This window comes from Sceloporus undulatus, chromosome 2, assembly GCF_019175285.1.
Source record: "Sceloporus undulatus isolate JIND9_A2432 ecotype Alabama chromosome 2, SceUnd_v1.1, whole genome shotgun sequence".
NCBI lineage: Eukaryota > Metazoa > Chordata > Lepidosauria > Squamata > Phrynosomatidae > Sceloporus > Sceloporus undulatus.
Genome location: NC_056523.1, coordinates 9,341,468 through 9,357,419, shown reverse-complemented (window position 1 = coordinate 9,357,419; position 15,952 = coordinate 9,341,468). Strand labels below are relative to the sequence as shown.

General features: G+C 43.0%; 1 protein-coding gene across 2 annotated transcripts in view; it reads left to right on the top strand.

Moving 5' to 3' along the window:
• LOC121921849 (zinc finger and SCAN domain-containing protein 2-like) overlaps positions 1-15,952 on the top strand; it is a 30,897-nt gene that overhangs the window by 11,701 nt on the left and 3,244 nt on the right. Inside the window, exons 3-5 of one of the 2 annotated variants that reach the window (XM_042450476.1) lie at positions 668-803; positions 4,758-5,516; positions 5,634-6,040. In XM_042450476.1, coding sequence (XP_042306410.1) covers positions 668-803; positions 4,758-5,516; positions 5,634-6,022 — 1,284 coding nt within the window. In that variant the 3' untranslated portion in view covers positions 6,023-6,040. Of the gene's footprint in view, positions 1-667; positions 804-4,757; positions 5,517-5,633; positions 6,041-15,952 lie in introns of those variants that run through there. The other variant, XM_042450475.1, reaches the window with a different exon arrangement.

Genomic DNA, 15,952 nt, shown 5'->3' with positions numbered 1-15,952 from the left:
ATGACCCTTGTGGTCTCTTCCAACTCTATGATTCTACGATTCTATGAACAACTGCTTCAGGGCCACGGGTTCCTCACTTCTTCTACAGAAGGCGAGGGCAGGAGGAATCCATCTTTCAGATACAGTGTGGAAAAGTTACTTTGGCCATGTTGTCTGGAGGATTCTGGATGCAGCCAGTAATAATGATAATAATAATGGTAGTAGTAGTACAGATTGAGTCTCCATTATCCAGAATTACAAAACCCAAAATAAAAAGGTTTTTTTTTCATGGGTGGCTGAAATAGTGACACATTTGCTTTCTGATAATTCAGTGTACACAAACTTTGGTTCATGCACAAAAATATTTAAAATATTATACCTTCAGGCTATGTGGTAGAATTCAGATTACCTTCAGACTATGTGTATAAGATGTATAGGAAACATAAATGAATTTCATGTTTACATTTGGGTCCCATCTCCAATCTATCTCATTATCTATATGCAAATATTCCAAAATCTGAAAAAATCCCAAACATGGCTGGTTCTCTACATTTCAGATAAGGGAGACTCAACCTGGAGGAGGAGGAGAAGGAGTGTTTTTTCCCCCTTGAGCTGTGCTCAGATGTCCCCATTATTTCCCAAACCTTGCAATTTGGAGCCTGAGCAGGATCTTTGGTGTCATTTTTAGGTGCTGGGGCTCTTTGAAATGGACAACGCGGATTCTCCTGAAGCTGAGGCTGAGCAACCTCCATCGGGTGCTGTGCCAAAACAATTATTCAGGGAAGCCAAACAAGAGGCTGATGAGGAAGAGGCCAGCAATTTGGGTAAGAACTTGATTTAGTTATTGATGTTTGTATCAGTTTGTCAAACAGTTTTGATTCTTGGGGTGATGCTAGGTGCCTAAGATCTGGAGGTGTTCTTTCAGCCTTTGTAATATAAACTCCTTAGCCCAAAGTATGGACAAGACAGAGGGTTTTGGAGCCCATTGAACAGACCAGGCTTTGGTATCAGGTTTTAAGCTTGTCCCGGGGATACTTTTCTTCAACTTTTTCCTTGGCATGTTGTCCTCTGCAGCCCTCTCTGATTTTGTAGCATATGAACGGAAACTTCTGCTTTTGAAAACCTCTCATTTTGTGTCATCCACAAATAGGGTACATGTACTCTTTGTTCCATTACTCAAACTGTGAATAAAGCTGTCTACGGCACTTGCTGGAACAGGTTGAATACTTTTGCTGCTTATGCAAAATCCACATCTGGGAGCATACCTTGGAAGGTTGCTAAAGTGTGTTAGTCAGTACACTTCATTGTTTCATCTTTAAAAAAAAAAATCTGACATGTTCTGGGAGTGGGATTTGCAGCGAGCATACCTATCCCATCATCTTCTCATGAACTTAAAATCCTCAAAGTACAATAACATCCAAAATCACCAAAACACCAATACCTATATTGGGCCAACCAAAATGCAAAAAATACTTGATACAAGCTTTCAAAGCTCCACTGGTTTCTTCATTAGGAAGAACTTCCTGACAGTAAGAGCTGTCCTACAGTGGAACACACTTTCTCGGAGAGTGGTGGAGTCTCCTTCCTTGGAGGTCTTTAAACAGAGGCTGGATGGCCATCTGTCAGGGATGCTTTGATTGTGAGTTCCTGCATGGCAGAATGGGGTTGGACTGGATGGCCTTTGAGGTCTCTTCCAACTCTTATGATTCTATGATTCTTTGGCTGAGAATATTGAATTTCTCAATAAATCTCTGTGAGGTTGCATTTGAAAAACGTTTAGTTAAAACATACAAAATACATTCTCAGTTTAAAAGAAGTTTTATCTTTATTGGAGATAAAAATGTCAAAGAGAAAATTCCCAGTCCCTTGGCTCCCTATTTAGGATTCTCCTGTTGTAGTTAAAATGTGATATCTTCAAAACCTGAAAACCTACCCAGGAGTAGCCATGTTGGGCATACAGCAAAGTACAGTAACATCCAAAATCCTCAGTTACTTCTAAGCTGTTATTTACAGCAGAAAAGTCTGCAGAGTGATAGCTAAGCACATGTTTCACCATGTATATAGTTGAATGCACCTGTTAAAACAAATTTGAGAAAGACATTGCCAGAAAGGCTAGCTGGACTACTAAAAGGTATATGTGTCACATCTGAAATGTAAGCTTTCAGACTTTGCAGAAACTTTGATGGCATCCTATACTTTTGACATGACCAATCCATAGTGGTCTGCAAAGCGTGTTGGACTATAGCTCCCATCACCATGAGCACACTTGGCCTGTAGTTGTGCCAGTTGGACAGATTGGAAATTGTAGCCCATACATTTTGCTGTGTGCTGTAGTGTACATGGGCTATTGCATTACATAATTTCCTTGCAATTGCACACTCCTGTGGAAATTGGCTTAGCTACTGTTCTGAGGTAGTTTTATCAGATCCTGCAGTAATTTCCAACATCCAAAAGCTGGCATTTCCAATAAAGAGGTTTGCGAATTAATCTTTTTCTGTCTGAGACTCTCTGGACCAGGCCAAGGCTAGGTTAGATGGGCATCTTTTGTGAGTGTATTCATGTATGGCATGGGGATAGGATTCAGAGACATAGCTGTATTAGTCTGGGTTATCAGTATGCCAAGGGATCTTCTAACACCATTATAACTAACTGTGCAGAAGTAGTTGTAACATAAGCTTCTGTAGACTTGGTCTACTTCCTCACGACCTTTATGTTAAAATTGAACTTGTCACTTCATCACCATCCCCACAAGTTTGGCATTTTTAAGGCTATTCATAAAGTCTGATGATAAAGGTCCTTCCTGGGCAGCACTTCGCTCCATGCATCTGAGGAATTAGAGCAAGTCTACAAAAGTTGATGCTACAACTTCTTTTGCCCAGGACAATCTCAAAGGTGCTGCAAGGTCTCTTTGAATGGCAGGGGGTTAGATTAGATATCTGGCCTTTGTGATCTCTTCCAGCTCTAAGATTCTATGATTCTAGGTGGAACAAGAATGGAATTCTTTCTCGGGCTTAGTTTCAGAACCCTGTGATGAGTTCAGACCTCTTCTACAAGCATTTAAAGGATAGCCTACTGGACAAGGAGAAAGTGAAAGAGGGTGACAGAGGGGGGAAAAACACCAATGGGTATGAAAGAGAGAGAGAGAGAGAGAGAGAGAAGGGGATTGGCTTTGCCTCCTTTTGGTTCTGGCACTACCTATCATTGTCATTGTTATTACTATATTCAATTATATCACTGCTTTCTCCCAGTAATGGGATTAATGGTGGACTATGACTCTGTGGAAGGCAATGGAAAACCTCCTTTAAACAAATCTTGCCAAGAAAACTCCACGTTAGGGTCGCCATAACTTGGAAACATCTGCCCTGTAGAAATATTGCAGTTTGACACTGCTTTAAACTGCCATGGCTCCATCCTGTTGTTGTTGAAACAACAACACAATATAATAAAAATAGTGCAGTTTAAAAATACCAAAAAATGCAATAAAAACATAAATATATATATATTCCACTATTTCATCCTCACAAGTAAAAATGACTAATTATAGTTTTTCTCCTGCTACAGGAGAAAATGAATGTATTTCCCCAGTACTGTATTCAAATCTCCCAAAATATTAATCTATGGAGAAATACATAGCCATGTATATTTCTCCATAGAATACTTTGCTAGGAATGCTTCAGGATGTTTGAGAACTGGGGGGTGGGGGACAGGTGTATCATTGCTCTTTTATTCTTTCGTGGTTGTTGGGAAACCCATGTTTTGATTGGGAAATGAATAAATGGGAGTATTCATCCCATCCCTGGCTGCTTCATATGTGTCTGAATGATTTCACTCTGAGATTTAGACAAAAATGGTTGGATGGTACTTTGAGCCATGATGACACTCATCCAGTCACATTTACTGAGATCTTGGTCAAGCTGTTATTTTATTTTTTATGAACAGTTGTTAAACAGTTATCAAAAATAAAAAATAGACCTATTGACATGAAATGCAAACAAATTAAATACTAATACACAGACAAATGTCTAGAAGCAAGATCATTACCATTATTTAATGGTAGCTAAGCGAAGAGGCATGATCTCAGAATGGTGATCTTGCAATAGTCACGTTTGTTCAAGAAAGTAGGGAACAGTGTTCATCTTTTGGGATCTTTTGAAAAAGAAGTGAGAGAGAATAAAAGAATGTTACGGCAGCTTCTGTAATTAGTGAAAAATGGCACCACCAGCCCAATTTGTGCCTCTTGAGTATAAAGGCTTCAGAGAGGAATCCTGATCTTAAGATATATGTATATCTTACATAAGATATGTACATTGAGCCCTCCATATTTGTTGGGGTTAGGGGCACAGTACCCCCATGAAAGTGGAAACTTGCAAAATAAGAAAACTGAAATGAATAGAGATGTGTTCTCAATTCAGAGAACACATCTCTATTAACTTCCAGGTCCTCCAGCACAACTTTCTGGTCAACCTCCACCAGAGGCTGACCATAGAATCACACTGGAGGGACCAACAAAGGCCTAGAGAAGTGTTCTCTCTAGGAATCTAGGTACTCCAGCATAACTCTGTGGTCAACTTCTGGTGGACGTTGACCATAGAGTTATGCTATAGGACCTAAAGATTCCTAGAGAGAACATATTAATCAATTCCGTGAATAATCAAATCCACAAACATTAAAGCCACAAATGTTCAGGGCCGGCTGTAAATATGTACATGAAAGAGGTCCTACTCAGCTCCCCAACTCCGAGTGTAATCAGGATCTCTCCCCCCCGCTTGATCCCACAGGGAGCCTTGGGCAGGTGGAACCGCGGGCAGGTGGCCCCCTTCCCCTCTACCCAGAGGAGGGCAGCTCTGACGATGAGGGCCTCTTGGACCTTGTCTATGCCGCCAACCTCGAGATCCACAGCAGGCGGCCACCCCGACGGACCCGCCTCATCCGGATGCGTACCCACGAGCTCCAGGTGTCTGACGAGGAATGCTTGACCCGCTTCCGACTGGACCGCCAGGCCATCCAAGACCTGTGCACACTGCTGGCACCATACCTGGACGGTGCCTCCGCCAGCCGCAGGCACATCCCCACCTTACAGAAGGTTCTGATAGCCCTGCAGGTCCTCGGGACGGGGTCCTTCCAGCGGATGACAGGAGACAACCTCCGGGTCTCCCAGTCCTCCGTCAGCCGCTGTCTGGATGCCTTCTTGGAGGCCATGCTCCGCCACGTCCATGAACACATCACTTTCCCCACCACCGACTCGGAACTTCGCCGCACCCGGGAAGCTTTCTTCGACATCGCAGGCTTCCCCAACGTCATTGGGATCGTGGATTGTACCCATGTGCCCATCATAGCGCCAGCGGACATGCCAGCCCTCTACCGCAACTGCCACAACTTCCACAGCCTCAACGTCCAGGCCACCTGCGACGCCTCGGGGTGCTTCACCCACGTGTTGGCCAAGTTCCCTGGGAGCGTTCACGATGCCCGGATATTCCAGCTCTCCCAGCTGCAAAGACTCCTGGAGTCGTGGCCCGATGGGAAGGGATGGCTCTTGGGTGAGTGTTATGTTGGGAAGGGTGCAGGAGAGCCCCTTGTGCAGTACAAAACAGGTTGTCCACCCACAAGAACAGCCTATATGTTTGTTGTGCTCACAATTGTCCTTTTCCCCACAGGTGATAGCGGCTATCCCTTGCGCTCTTTCCTTATGACACCACACCCTGACGAAGGGCCCGAACCAGTGGCGCGTTACAACGCCACACACGAGACGACGCGGATGGTGGTGGAAAGGGCCTTCGGGCAACTCAAGATGAGGTTCCGGTGTCTCCACTCCACTGGGGGCCGGCTGATGCTTCGCCCAGAGAAGGTGGCCAAGGTCTTTGTGGTTTGCGCCATGTTGCACAACATGGCCCTACGGCGTCAGCTGCCCATCATCAATGGAGGACAAGGGGTGGACACCGAGGTCCCTGTGCCTCCATACCTGGAAACCGATGGCATTATAGAACAAGATCCTCGTGGGGTGGAAGTTCGAGATCAAATCATTAGCACTTATTTCTCACAATAAATTCTCCTTTCAGTAGAAGGCTGTTGTGGCTGTTGGTGTATGTTTCCTTTCCTTTGGTGCTAGGGGCCCTGGAGAGTGTGTGGGAAGGAGATGCATGCCCTGTCCGTACTTGAGTCACCACACACTCTGTGTCTTTCTTGCCTGGAGGTTGATCTTGAAACAATTTCTCCATATAATTTTTCTTAGGGATGATGGAAGACAGATCACAGTGTTTGAGTGGGTAGGTGTTCAGATTGGCTGTCACAGGGCTGGTCAATATCCTCCACTAATGCCCTTGCTGGTACCACCAGTATAGCTACTGCTGTTTTGGCATCAACAGCAAAATCTCTGTTGTTTTTCCTTTTAAATTGGCCGCATTCTTTCTTTGTGCCTTATTTATAAGAACACGTATCTTGTAAACAACATGTTAGGGGATTTTGTACATTATTTTAAAGGCAGAAAGGCTCATTTTTCCCCTCCCAGTATTGCCGCTGCAACAGCTAATTCAGTGGTAGAAGCTGAAGTAGCAGCAGGAACACAGCCTCCACAAAAATACTTGCTGGGCCCACATGTTGCCTACCACTGAGCTAATAACTCTGGCTTTAGGAATTCTTGGCCTGTGTGTTGTAGCACAAGGCTGTGCTCACTTGGTCAAGGCAGCTATGCAGACATCTTGATAAGGTGTCCCATCCAATTTTGTGACCACATGTGGAAACGTCATTGCCTGTGGCTTTTTGGAACACGCTGAAAGTAAGGAGAAAGTATATACGTCAACAGACCAAGCTCTACCATTTGTTATTAGATGGACAGGCCCTCATTGTTTAATTCTTTCCTTTTTCATCAGTCAGGGAGTCTGTGATAAAGAAGTTGACACTGGTCAGAATCCTGTTGATAAACTATGGTAGTGTAACCGGGAATTACACTGATGTAGCTACAGTGCGTCCTTGCCTTACACGGGGATCCGTTCTGCCCTCCCTCCCATGTAAGGGAAATACCGCATATGATGGAGCCCCCTTGAAAACAATAAGGCTTGTGCCATTGCTGCTTCCGATGCGCGGCTTCCAGTGTAAGCTGAAAGCTGCATATGGCACACCTGCATATCATGCAAGCACACTGTACTTCCTTGGAAATTGTGCAAGGAGGTTTCAGGTATCTCCTTTTACAACATTTCCCCCCCCTTTTGTGCAACGACAGTTGTAGGGCACCAGGATATAGTTCTACCTCCCTGACCCAGAAAGCCACTGATTGGCTCTTGGGGTAAATCTGGATGCTCTCCAGCTGTTGCTGCACAGCTGGAAAAGGATAAACCTTTTTGACACTTTTAGTGTAAGTATTCTAATGGACATTTATGCTCTGACAGTGGTCTATGTCACCAGGCATCCACCATGAATAAGCTCAAGTCCTATCCATATTTTACAAAGATCAATCCTACAGATACTTTACTTTCAAATCAGCTTGTTAGTTTTCTGCTGCCCATGGGAGCAACCTTGAATCCCATTTTGTGAGAAGGGCAGGATATAAATCTAATAAATAAATAAAATGGTGCAGTTACAAGAAGGAAATCTAGAGTAGGTTTTGTAGTGGGCAGGTGCATTTGATCTCCAGATTAACCCACAATCTTTTAATTTCATCCGGTTTGGTGCAAGATATACTGTGCAGAACTCCACCCAAAATATCCCCTTTGCCAAGACTCAGATCCTCCATTTTGCTAATGAAATCTGATGTGTCGTTAATGATTGATTTGGTTTTACAGACAAAAGGATTAAAAAAATAACCCATATTGGTTCAAAAAGTGAATCAGACCCAGACACTCTAGGTGGTGGTCTTTCTGGTTTGTAAAGGTCACTTGTCAGTAGACGTATAGCATCTTGCTGTTTAACTCACTTTTTTAACTATTCGCTAAATTGTGGATCATTTTTTGTCTAAGACCTAGTTATGACATAGGGCCAAATAGCTGGAGATAAAAGATCTGTCTGGTTTTTAAAGTTTTAATTGCTGCATCAGGAGCAGGACTGGGGAAGGCCTCTGTATTTTATCACATGTTATCAACAGCAGATGGGAAGAATTTTCCTTGGGGAAGGGGATATGAGAGAAATGGATTAATCTTTCCCTAGATCTGCCAATGTCAGTTTCATTATTTCAGCCTCTTTGTTTCTGCTATTGTAATATTTTTTATGCAATGGCAGATCAGATTTCTTAAACTTTGTTGTTGTGTTCCTTCAAGATGTTTTTGACTTATGGCAACCCTAAGGCAAACTTACTCTGGGGTTTTTGTGGCAAGATTTGTTCAGAGGAGATGTGCTATTGACTTCCCCTGAGGCTGAGAGCATGTGACTTTCCCAAGTGGGCTTCCGTGGTTGAGCTGGGACTCGAACTCTGGCTATCTAGCATTGGATTATTGTGGAACTAAAATTGTAGCTGTAGTTTGAGAAGATCCCAACAAGTATGGCATTGGTGCAGTAGAGTGGTTGAGTAAAGAACTGGGAGCTCCAGGTTTGAGACCTTACCGAAGCATGCAGGCTTCTTTTTGGACTAGTGACATGCTTTTAGGGCAACCTAAAAGCCTCAGAGGGATCCTGTCTTCACTTTCCAGAATACAGAAATGCCCCTGGAGTATTCTGGCCCCAATTCCCCCCCCCCACTTTCATTCTGGGGTTTTCGGCTCTTACAGTGAAAGACGGGCGGCTGAATTCGCACGCAGTCCCCATTCGTAGCCCGGCATTGTGGCTGTGGTCAAGATGAGGTTCCTAGCCATGTAATCCACGGTGAGAGCCTTATTCTAACCAGAAACTTGTGCCTGTGAGGATCACAAGTCAAAGCAACTGTGAACGCTGTGAATTTTCACAGGGGGGAAAGGCATTTAAAGTATCAAATGTTACTCTGCATAGGATATTCTATTATTAATATTCATTTTTTTCTTATCATGGGCAAGAAAAGATGTTTCAATCCATCATGCAGAAAAGAGGCTATTTCCCCCCATAATTTAGCACTTTTTTGTAAAAAAATAAAATAAGTGCATATTTAAGTGCATAAGTGCAAAAAAATTGGGTTTTGTGTAAAAACCTCTCATTTTAAGCAGAAATTTTATTTTGTGCAAAACACACAGGTTTTTGTGCAAGTGGTGTAGTGGCTTGTGTGGGGGACCATGACTCAGGAGACCAGGATTCAAATCATGTCTTGGCCATGTAAACCCTCTGGGTGATCTTGAGCAAGTCACATTCCCTCAATCTCAGGATGGCAATGGAAAACCCCCTCGGAAGAAACTTGCCAAGGAAACTCCAAGATAGGTTTGACTTAGGTTCGCCGTAAGTTGGAAATGACTTGAAGGCACACAACATGAACAACAACAGCAAATTATAAAAATGTCCAAAAGTATGAAAAACCAGCAAAAATGCACAACAATCCCCATAAATGTACTCAGTGGGGATGGAAGTTTTGGCATCTGTTCTTGTGTACAAGAGTAGAACAAGCAGATATTTATTTACCCAGTATTGGGTGAGTCCTACTCAACCAGTGCCCCAGAAGACAGGATCAAAATTCAAAATGATCCTAATAGATTAGAAAGCTAACAGGCCAAAGTTAACAGAATGAATTTCAACATGGAGACATGTAAGGTACTGTATTTAGGACGGAAAAATGAGATGCATAGATATAGGATAGGGGACACCAGGCTTAAATTGACTACGTGTGAAAGGGATGTAGGAGTCCTAGTAGACCATAAGTTGAACATAAGTCAACAGTGTGATTTGGCAGCTAAAAAGGCCAATGCAATTTTAGTGTGCATCAATAAAAGTATAGTATCTAGCTCATTGGGAAGTAATAATGTCACTATTCTGCCTTGCTCAGGCCCCACCTGGAATACAGTGTCCAGGTCTGGGCACCACAATTAAAAAAGGACATTGAGAAACTGGAGGGCAAAGGAGGGCAACCAAAATGGTGAAGTGTCTGAAAACCATGCCCTGTGAGGAGAAAGTAAGGGAGCTGGGGATGTTTAGCCTGGAGAAGAGAAGGTTAAGAGGTGATATGATAGCCCTGTTTAAGTATTTGGATGGATGCCATATTGAGGAGGGAGCAAGCTTGTTTCCTGCTGCTCCAGAGTATAGGACATGGAGCAATGGATGCAAACTCCAGGAAAAGCGATTCCACCTCAACATTAGGAGGAATTTCCTGACAGTAAGGACAGTGGAACACACTCCCTCAGACACAGGTCTCAGCTTCAGTTGTGGGCTTAAATAAATTTATGCTAGGTATCCAGTTTGGGTGGTTGGACTCTCTCTAAGACCCTGGAGAGCTGTTGCTCATTGGAATATGGAATTATAGGTGTGATGCACAAACATTTACCATATATATTTGACTATGGGTCAACCTTATGTAAAAGTCAAAGGCAGGTTTTGGGGCCAAAATTATGGATTTTGATATGACCCATGGATAAATTGTAAAATTTACCATCATGTACCAAACCAAACGATGAAGCAAAGGAAAATGATGGCAAAGAACCTACAAAATCCCAGGAGGCATAACTGTTCGTGCTCACCCTAAAGTCTGGATGGATGAAAGAGTAGGGGGGGGATTGTCAGTGCTTCCAGGATAGATTACACTCTTGCCTTTTATCAGGGGATGAATCCTTTTTAAAATAAGAGTCAAAGTACAGCACTTTACAGTACAGCACAGTATTGACCTGTGGATAAGTCAACTCTAATTTTTTTGGTCAATTTTTTGACTAAAATTTCTAGACTTATGCATGAGTATATACAGTAGCTATCCTATGATGCAGCTCCACATATGAACAGTTATAAGCAGTGGAGAGAGCTGAGATATCAGTACCTACCACAACCACCTGCACTGTACGCAAATTGCAGATCAGATCCTGAATCTGTATGGAAGGATTGTTATCTTTGGCCAAAGAAATTCCTTCTCCTCTTGAACAGATCAGCCGGGTAGCCTGTACCAGGAGCAAAGAAGAACACCTTTATTAGCACAAACCAGAATCTTACAAGCTTGCATTGTGCTGATACGGAAAGCTATAAACCGATGCGTACGGTACAAAGGTTCTTATGACTTCATTAGGCAAAAAGTATCAGTTCACAGTTAGCTTTAACAGTCAACAACAGGATATTTATTTAAACAGCATTGGTTAGTCCATGTTGCACAAGTGTAACAGTAGATGATACAAAGAGTGGTGGGAGCAGTCATTCCTAGCAATTTCACAACAGCTGAAATGGTATTAATATAACAAACCCAGGTCAGTTCTCACTGTTATCCTCGCCCCCTCCATCAATATGGATGAACTCTGGTTTGCTAATGATCACTGACTCTGGGCCCTTAAATGTGGAAATTTCTTCATCTGCAGAACACCAAGCCTTGAGAGCGTGTAGTCCAGTGGTTCTCAACCTTTCTAATGCCGCAACCCTGTAGTTCCTCATGTTGTGGTGACCCCCAACCATAACATTATTTTCGTCTTGCTTCCTAAGACCATTGGAAATGGGTGTTTAGTTCAACCCTCACAGGGGTCACAACCCACAGGTTGAGAAATCGTGATTTCAACTTTTAGATAAATCATTTAATTACTCTCAAGAGTTTGCTTACACAGTCTGTGATGAAATGTGTAGTGGATAAAAGCTGCCAGTTTCAGAAAAACATTTTTTTTCAAGCCTCATGTTCCCATGTACATTAACTGTTTCCTGGAGGTGTCTGTGCAGACCATCAAGATACATGGAGAGTCCTGGGTTTTCATAAAGAATATTTCAGATACAGCTGGGTGCTTTGGGTAACTAAATCTATTTTAAAAACATAAGAGTTATGTGTGCATTACAAACACAAGCTGTTCTGAGCTACAGGGATCCATGTACAAGTTCTCCATCTACAAGAAGGGAAGAGGCAAAACCGGAGGTGTAGTGAGCTCTTGTCTTGTGGCAAATATTTTCTCCATAGCTTGGTCTTTATGGGAAACCTAAGATCCATTAACTTTACAAAAGGCCTGATGCTGGTGGAGATTAAAATTGTACTTACTGGACCGGTGATACAGATAGTCACAGCTACTTCCTTAGACACATCAGATACATAGCTACTTGCCAAAGTAGTTGGTACATTTTGGCAGCTGTTGTCTGTCCAACACTTCTCAAATACGTCTATCCTTATTAAGCTCAGCTGAGATACATTGCATGAAAACATAAGAGCAGTCTGCTAGGTCAAATCAAGGGCTCATTTTAGGTTGCATCTGAATTGTAGAAATAACCCAGTTTGATACTGCTTTAACTGCTGTGGCTCAATGTTGTGGAATTCTATGGTTTGTTGTGACACTAGAGCTCTCTAACAGGGAAGACTAAATGTCTCACAAAACTACACTTTCCAGAATTCCATAGCATGGAGCCATGGCAGTTAAAGCAGTATCAGCCTGGAGTATTACTGCAGTGCAGATGCAGCCTAACCAAGCATCTTGGAAGGAATTAGGGTTGCCCAGGCCAGGATTATCCCAGTCCCTGAAATGGCAGAGCCACAGATATAGGGGCCACATGACTTCACCAGAGGCAAGTCCTGACAATGTTAGAAGGGTGACACTAGGAGCATTAAGCATAGTACATTAAGTACCAAATACAGTCCTACAGTCATGCCATTAAAACAAAAAACAAGAAGTCTAAAAAATTATCCACAGACACACATACACTGGTTTGAGTGTTGGGCTATGATCCTGGTGATCATGGTACAAATCCCCACTGAGCCATGAAATCCACTTAATGACCTTTGAGAAGTCACACTCTCTCAGCCTAAAGGAAAGGCAATGGCAAACCTCCTGTGAAGACATTTGCCAAGAAAATCCCATGATTGGGTCACTTTAGGGTTGCCATAAGTTGGAAATGATTTGAAGGCACACAACAACAATTTAACCACACTTTTCAAGGCAGTGTTTTCACCCTGAGATTCCTCCATCTCGCCTGGAGGAGAGGTTGAAATTCTCCTGATGGCAAACATATGTAAAACCTTGCTACACCAGTGTGTAGGGAAGTTTTTGGAGTAGTGTGCACTAGTGTTGAGATTACAGAGAAGGCTGTCTCCACGGGAAAATGTAAGGTACTACACTTAGGGCGGAAAAATGAAATGCACAGATATAGGATGAGAGACACCTGGCTGAATGAAACTACGTGTGAATGGGATCTAGGAGTCCAAGTAGACCACAAGTTGAACATGAGTCAACAGTGTGATGCGGCAGCTAAAAAGGTCAATGCAATTTTAGGCTGCGTTAATAGACATATAGTGTCGATCAAGGGAAGTAATAGTGCTGCTCTATTCTGATCTGGTCAGGCCCCACCTGGAATATTGTGTCCAGTTCTGGGCACCACAATTAAAAAAGGACATTGAGAAAGTGGAGCGTGTCCAAAAGAGGGCGACTAAAATAGTGAAGGGTCTGGAAACGAGGAACGACTTAGGAAGCTGGGTATGTTTAACCTTGAGAAGAGACGGTTAAGAGGTGATATGATAGACCTGTTTAAATATTTGGAGGGATGTCACCCTGAGGATGGAGAAAGCTTGTTTTCCACTGCTCCAGAGAATAGGAACCAGAACAATGGATACAAGCTCCAGGAAAAGAGATTCCAGCTCAACATTAGGAGGAACTTCCTGACAGTAAGAGCCGTTTGACAGTGGAAAACATTCCCTTGGAGAGTGGTGGAGTCTCCTTCCTTGGAGGTCTTTAAACAGAGGCTGGATGGCCATCTGTTTGGGATGCATTGATTGTGAGTTCCTGCATGGCAGAATGGGGTTAGACTGGATTCCCCTTGGGGTCTCTTCCAACTCTATGATTCTATGATTCATTGCCAGAAACAGCTACTCTGCTAGGGGAAGCTAAGATACTGACAAGACATTTTTATTTCTTACTGGATGACTTCCTATGTCATCCTTCTTCCCAACATTCAGTAATGACAGCGGCCATTTCACCCTTGCCACTAAGTTATGTCAGCCAACAAGGTGGTAATCACTGCTTCCACATTGATGGCAGAATGAGGCAGTTACCCGAGACATTAGATCTGTGTCTCCTAAACATTTTGTATGTCGCAGACCCCTAAGAACTGTTTGATTAATATTCCCCCCCTACAAAAAATAATATCCCATTTGAAGTATTTTAACATCCAAAATTCACAAAACATTGATACCTTTATTGGGACAACCAACATCACAGAATATATGTTGCCAGCGTTCAAAGCTTCCTCAGCTTGTTCCTCAAGCAATGGTGTTGCAAAATCATACAGGAGGGGGGGAAATATGACGATCTTAGTCCCAAGCATGCATTTTTACAAGATCTGGCTGTCATCAGTTCAAGTCATATTGAAGGGACATCCATGCAGGCAAGCCCTGCTCTTTCTGGTCATGTGGGAAATCAAAATTTAAGTTTCATTAGTAAGACAAAAAGAGATGCTGCTCTTGAGATCCAAATTGCCTCTGTCCTTTGTCAAGTTACAATCTCCTTTGTTAGGCAGGAGAGTACCAAATTTCTAAAAAAGACACCCATGTTTTTCCATTAGGAAGCCTTTCTCCTTTTTTTTGGTGCTGTTTTGATAAAACACACCAAGTGTAATCTACAACCAGAAGAGAATGACATGATGTAGAAGGAGAGAAATAACCATGTGCCTTCAGTTTTTTGTGGGTTTTTTGGGCTATGTGGCCACGTTCTAAAAGAGTTTATTAATAAGTACTAACTACAATTGTTCACACGTTATCAAACACAACACACACACACAGGGTGACCAGATATCCTAACCACCAAGAAGGACAAAGCACCTCAAAATGTCTGCCCTTCAATAAAAATGTAGGACATTACCAAATTAAAAACTACAAACATTAGAATCATAGAATCATAGAATAATAGAGTTGGAAGAGACCACAAGGGCCATCCAGTCCAATCCCCTGCCATGCAGGAAATCCAAATCAAAGCATCCCCGACAGATGGCCATCCAGCCTCCGTTTGAAGACTTCCAAGGAGAGAGACTACACTCCAAGGGAGTTTGTTCCACTGTCGAACAGCCCTTACTGTCAGGAGGTTCCTCCTAATGTTTAGGTGGAATCTCTTTTCCTGGAGCCCAGATTTGTGGGGTCGGGGAAACAAAACGGGGGGGGGGGGGCTGATATAAATTGCTCATGTAGCCTGAGAGACTGAACACATCTGGGGACTTCAGTACATCACCAACTTAGTGATGTCAAAGTCACCAGTGTCCATTGGCAAGTGTAATGGCTGGTGTAACCAAAAATGGTGGCACATCCTCCACCTCCATGGAGAAAGCAGAACTGTTGGAAGATTTAGGAATACCATGGTTTCTAGAAGTACAGAAATCCTGGGCGGGGAGAGATCACCTTCTGGACAGTTGTTGTTGTTAACCAAGTTTGAGTCGATCTCAACCCATGGCGACCCCATGGATGAGACATTTCCAAGACTCCCTGTCCTCCACTGTTCCGCTCAGTTCCTGCAATGTCACATCTGTGACCTTCTTAACAGAGTTCATCCATCTAGCACAGGGGTAGGCAACCTGCGGCCCGGCAAGGCCTTGGGACCGGCCCCAGCCCGGTCCTGCCGCCGATTTCCGCCGGGGCCTTTGGGGGGCGATTGTCTATGGAAGCCTCAGAAACATGCATTTATCTTAACATTTTTTTAAAAAATCATCAATTTTTTTCACGTGTCCTCCTTTTTTTATTTAAAAAGTGCCCTCCATTTGAAAATTTTGTCCTACATTTGTCCCGGTTTATTTATTTATTTAATTTTTTAAAAATTGTTTTATTATTTATTTTTTGGCTTCGGCCCCCCAGCTGTCTGAGGGACAGCTACCCGGCCCCCGGCTCAAAAGGGTTGCCGCCTACCCCTGATCTAGCATGTGGCTTTCCTCTCTTTCTGCTTCACTCCACCTTTCCTAGCATTATTATTATTATTATTATTATTATTATTATTATTATTATTATTATTATTAT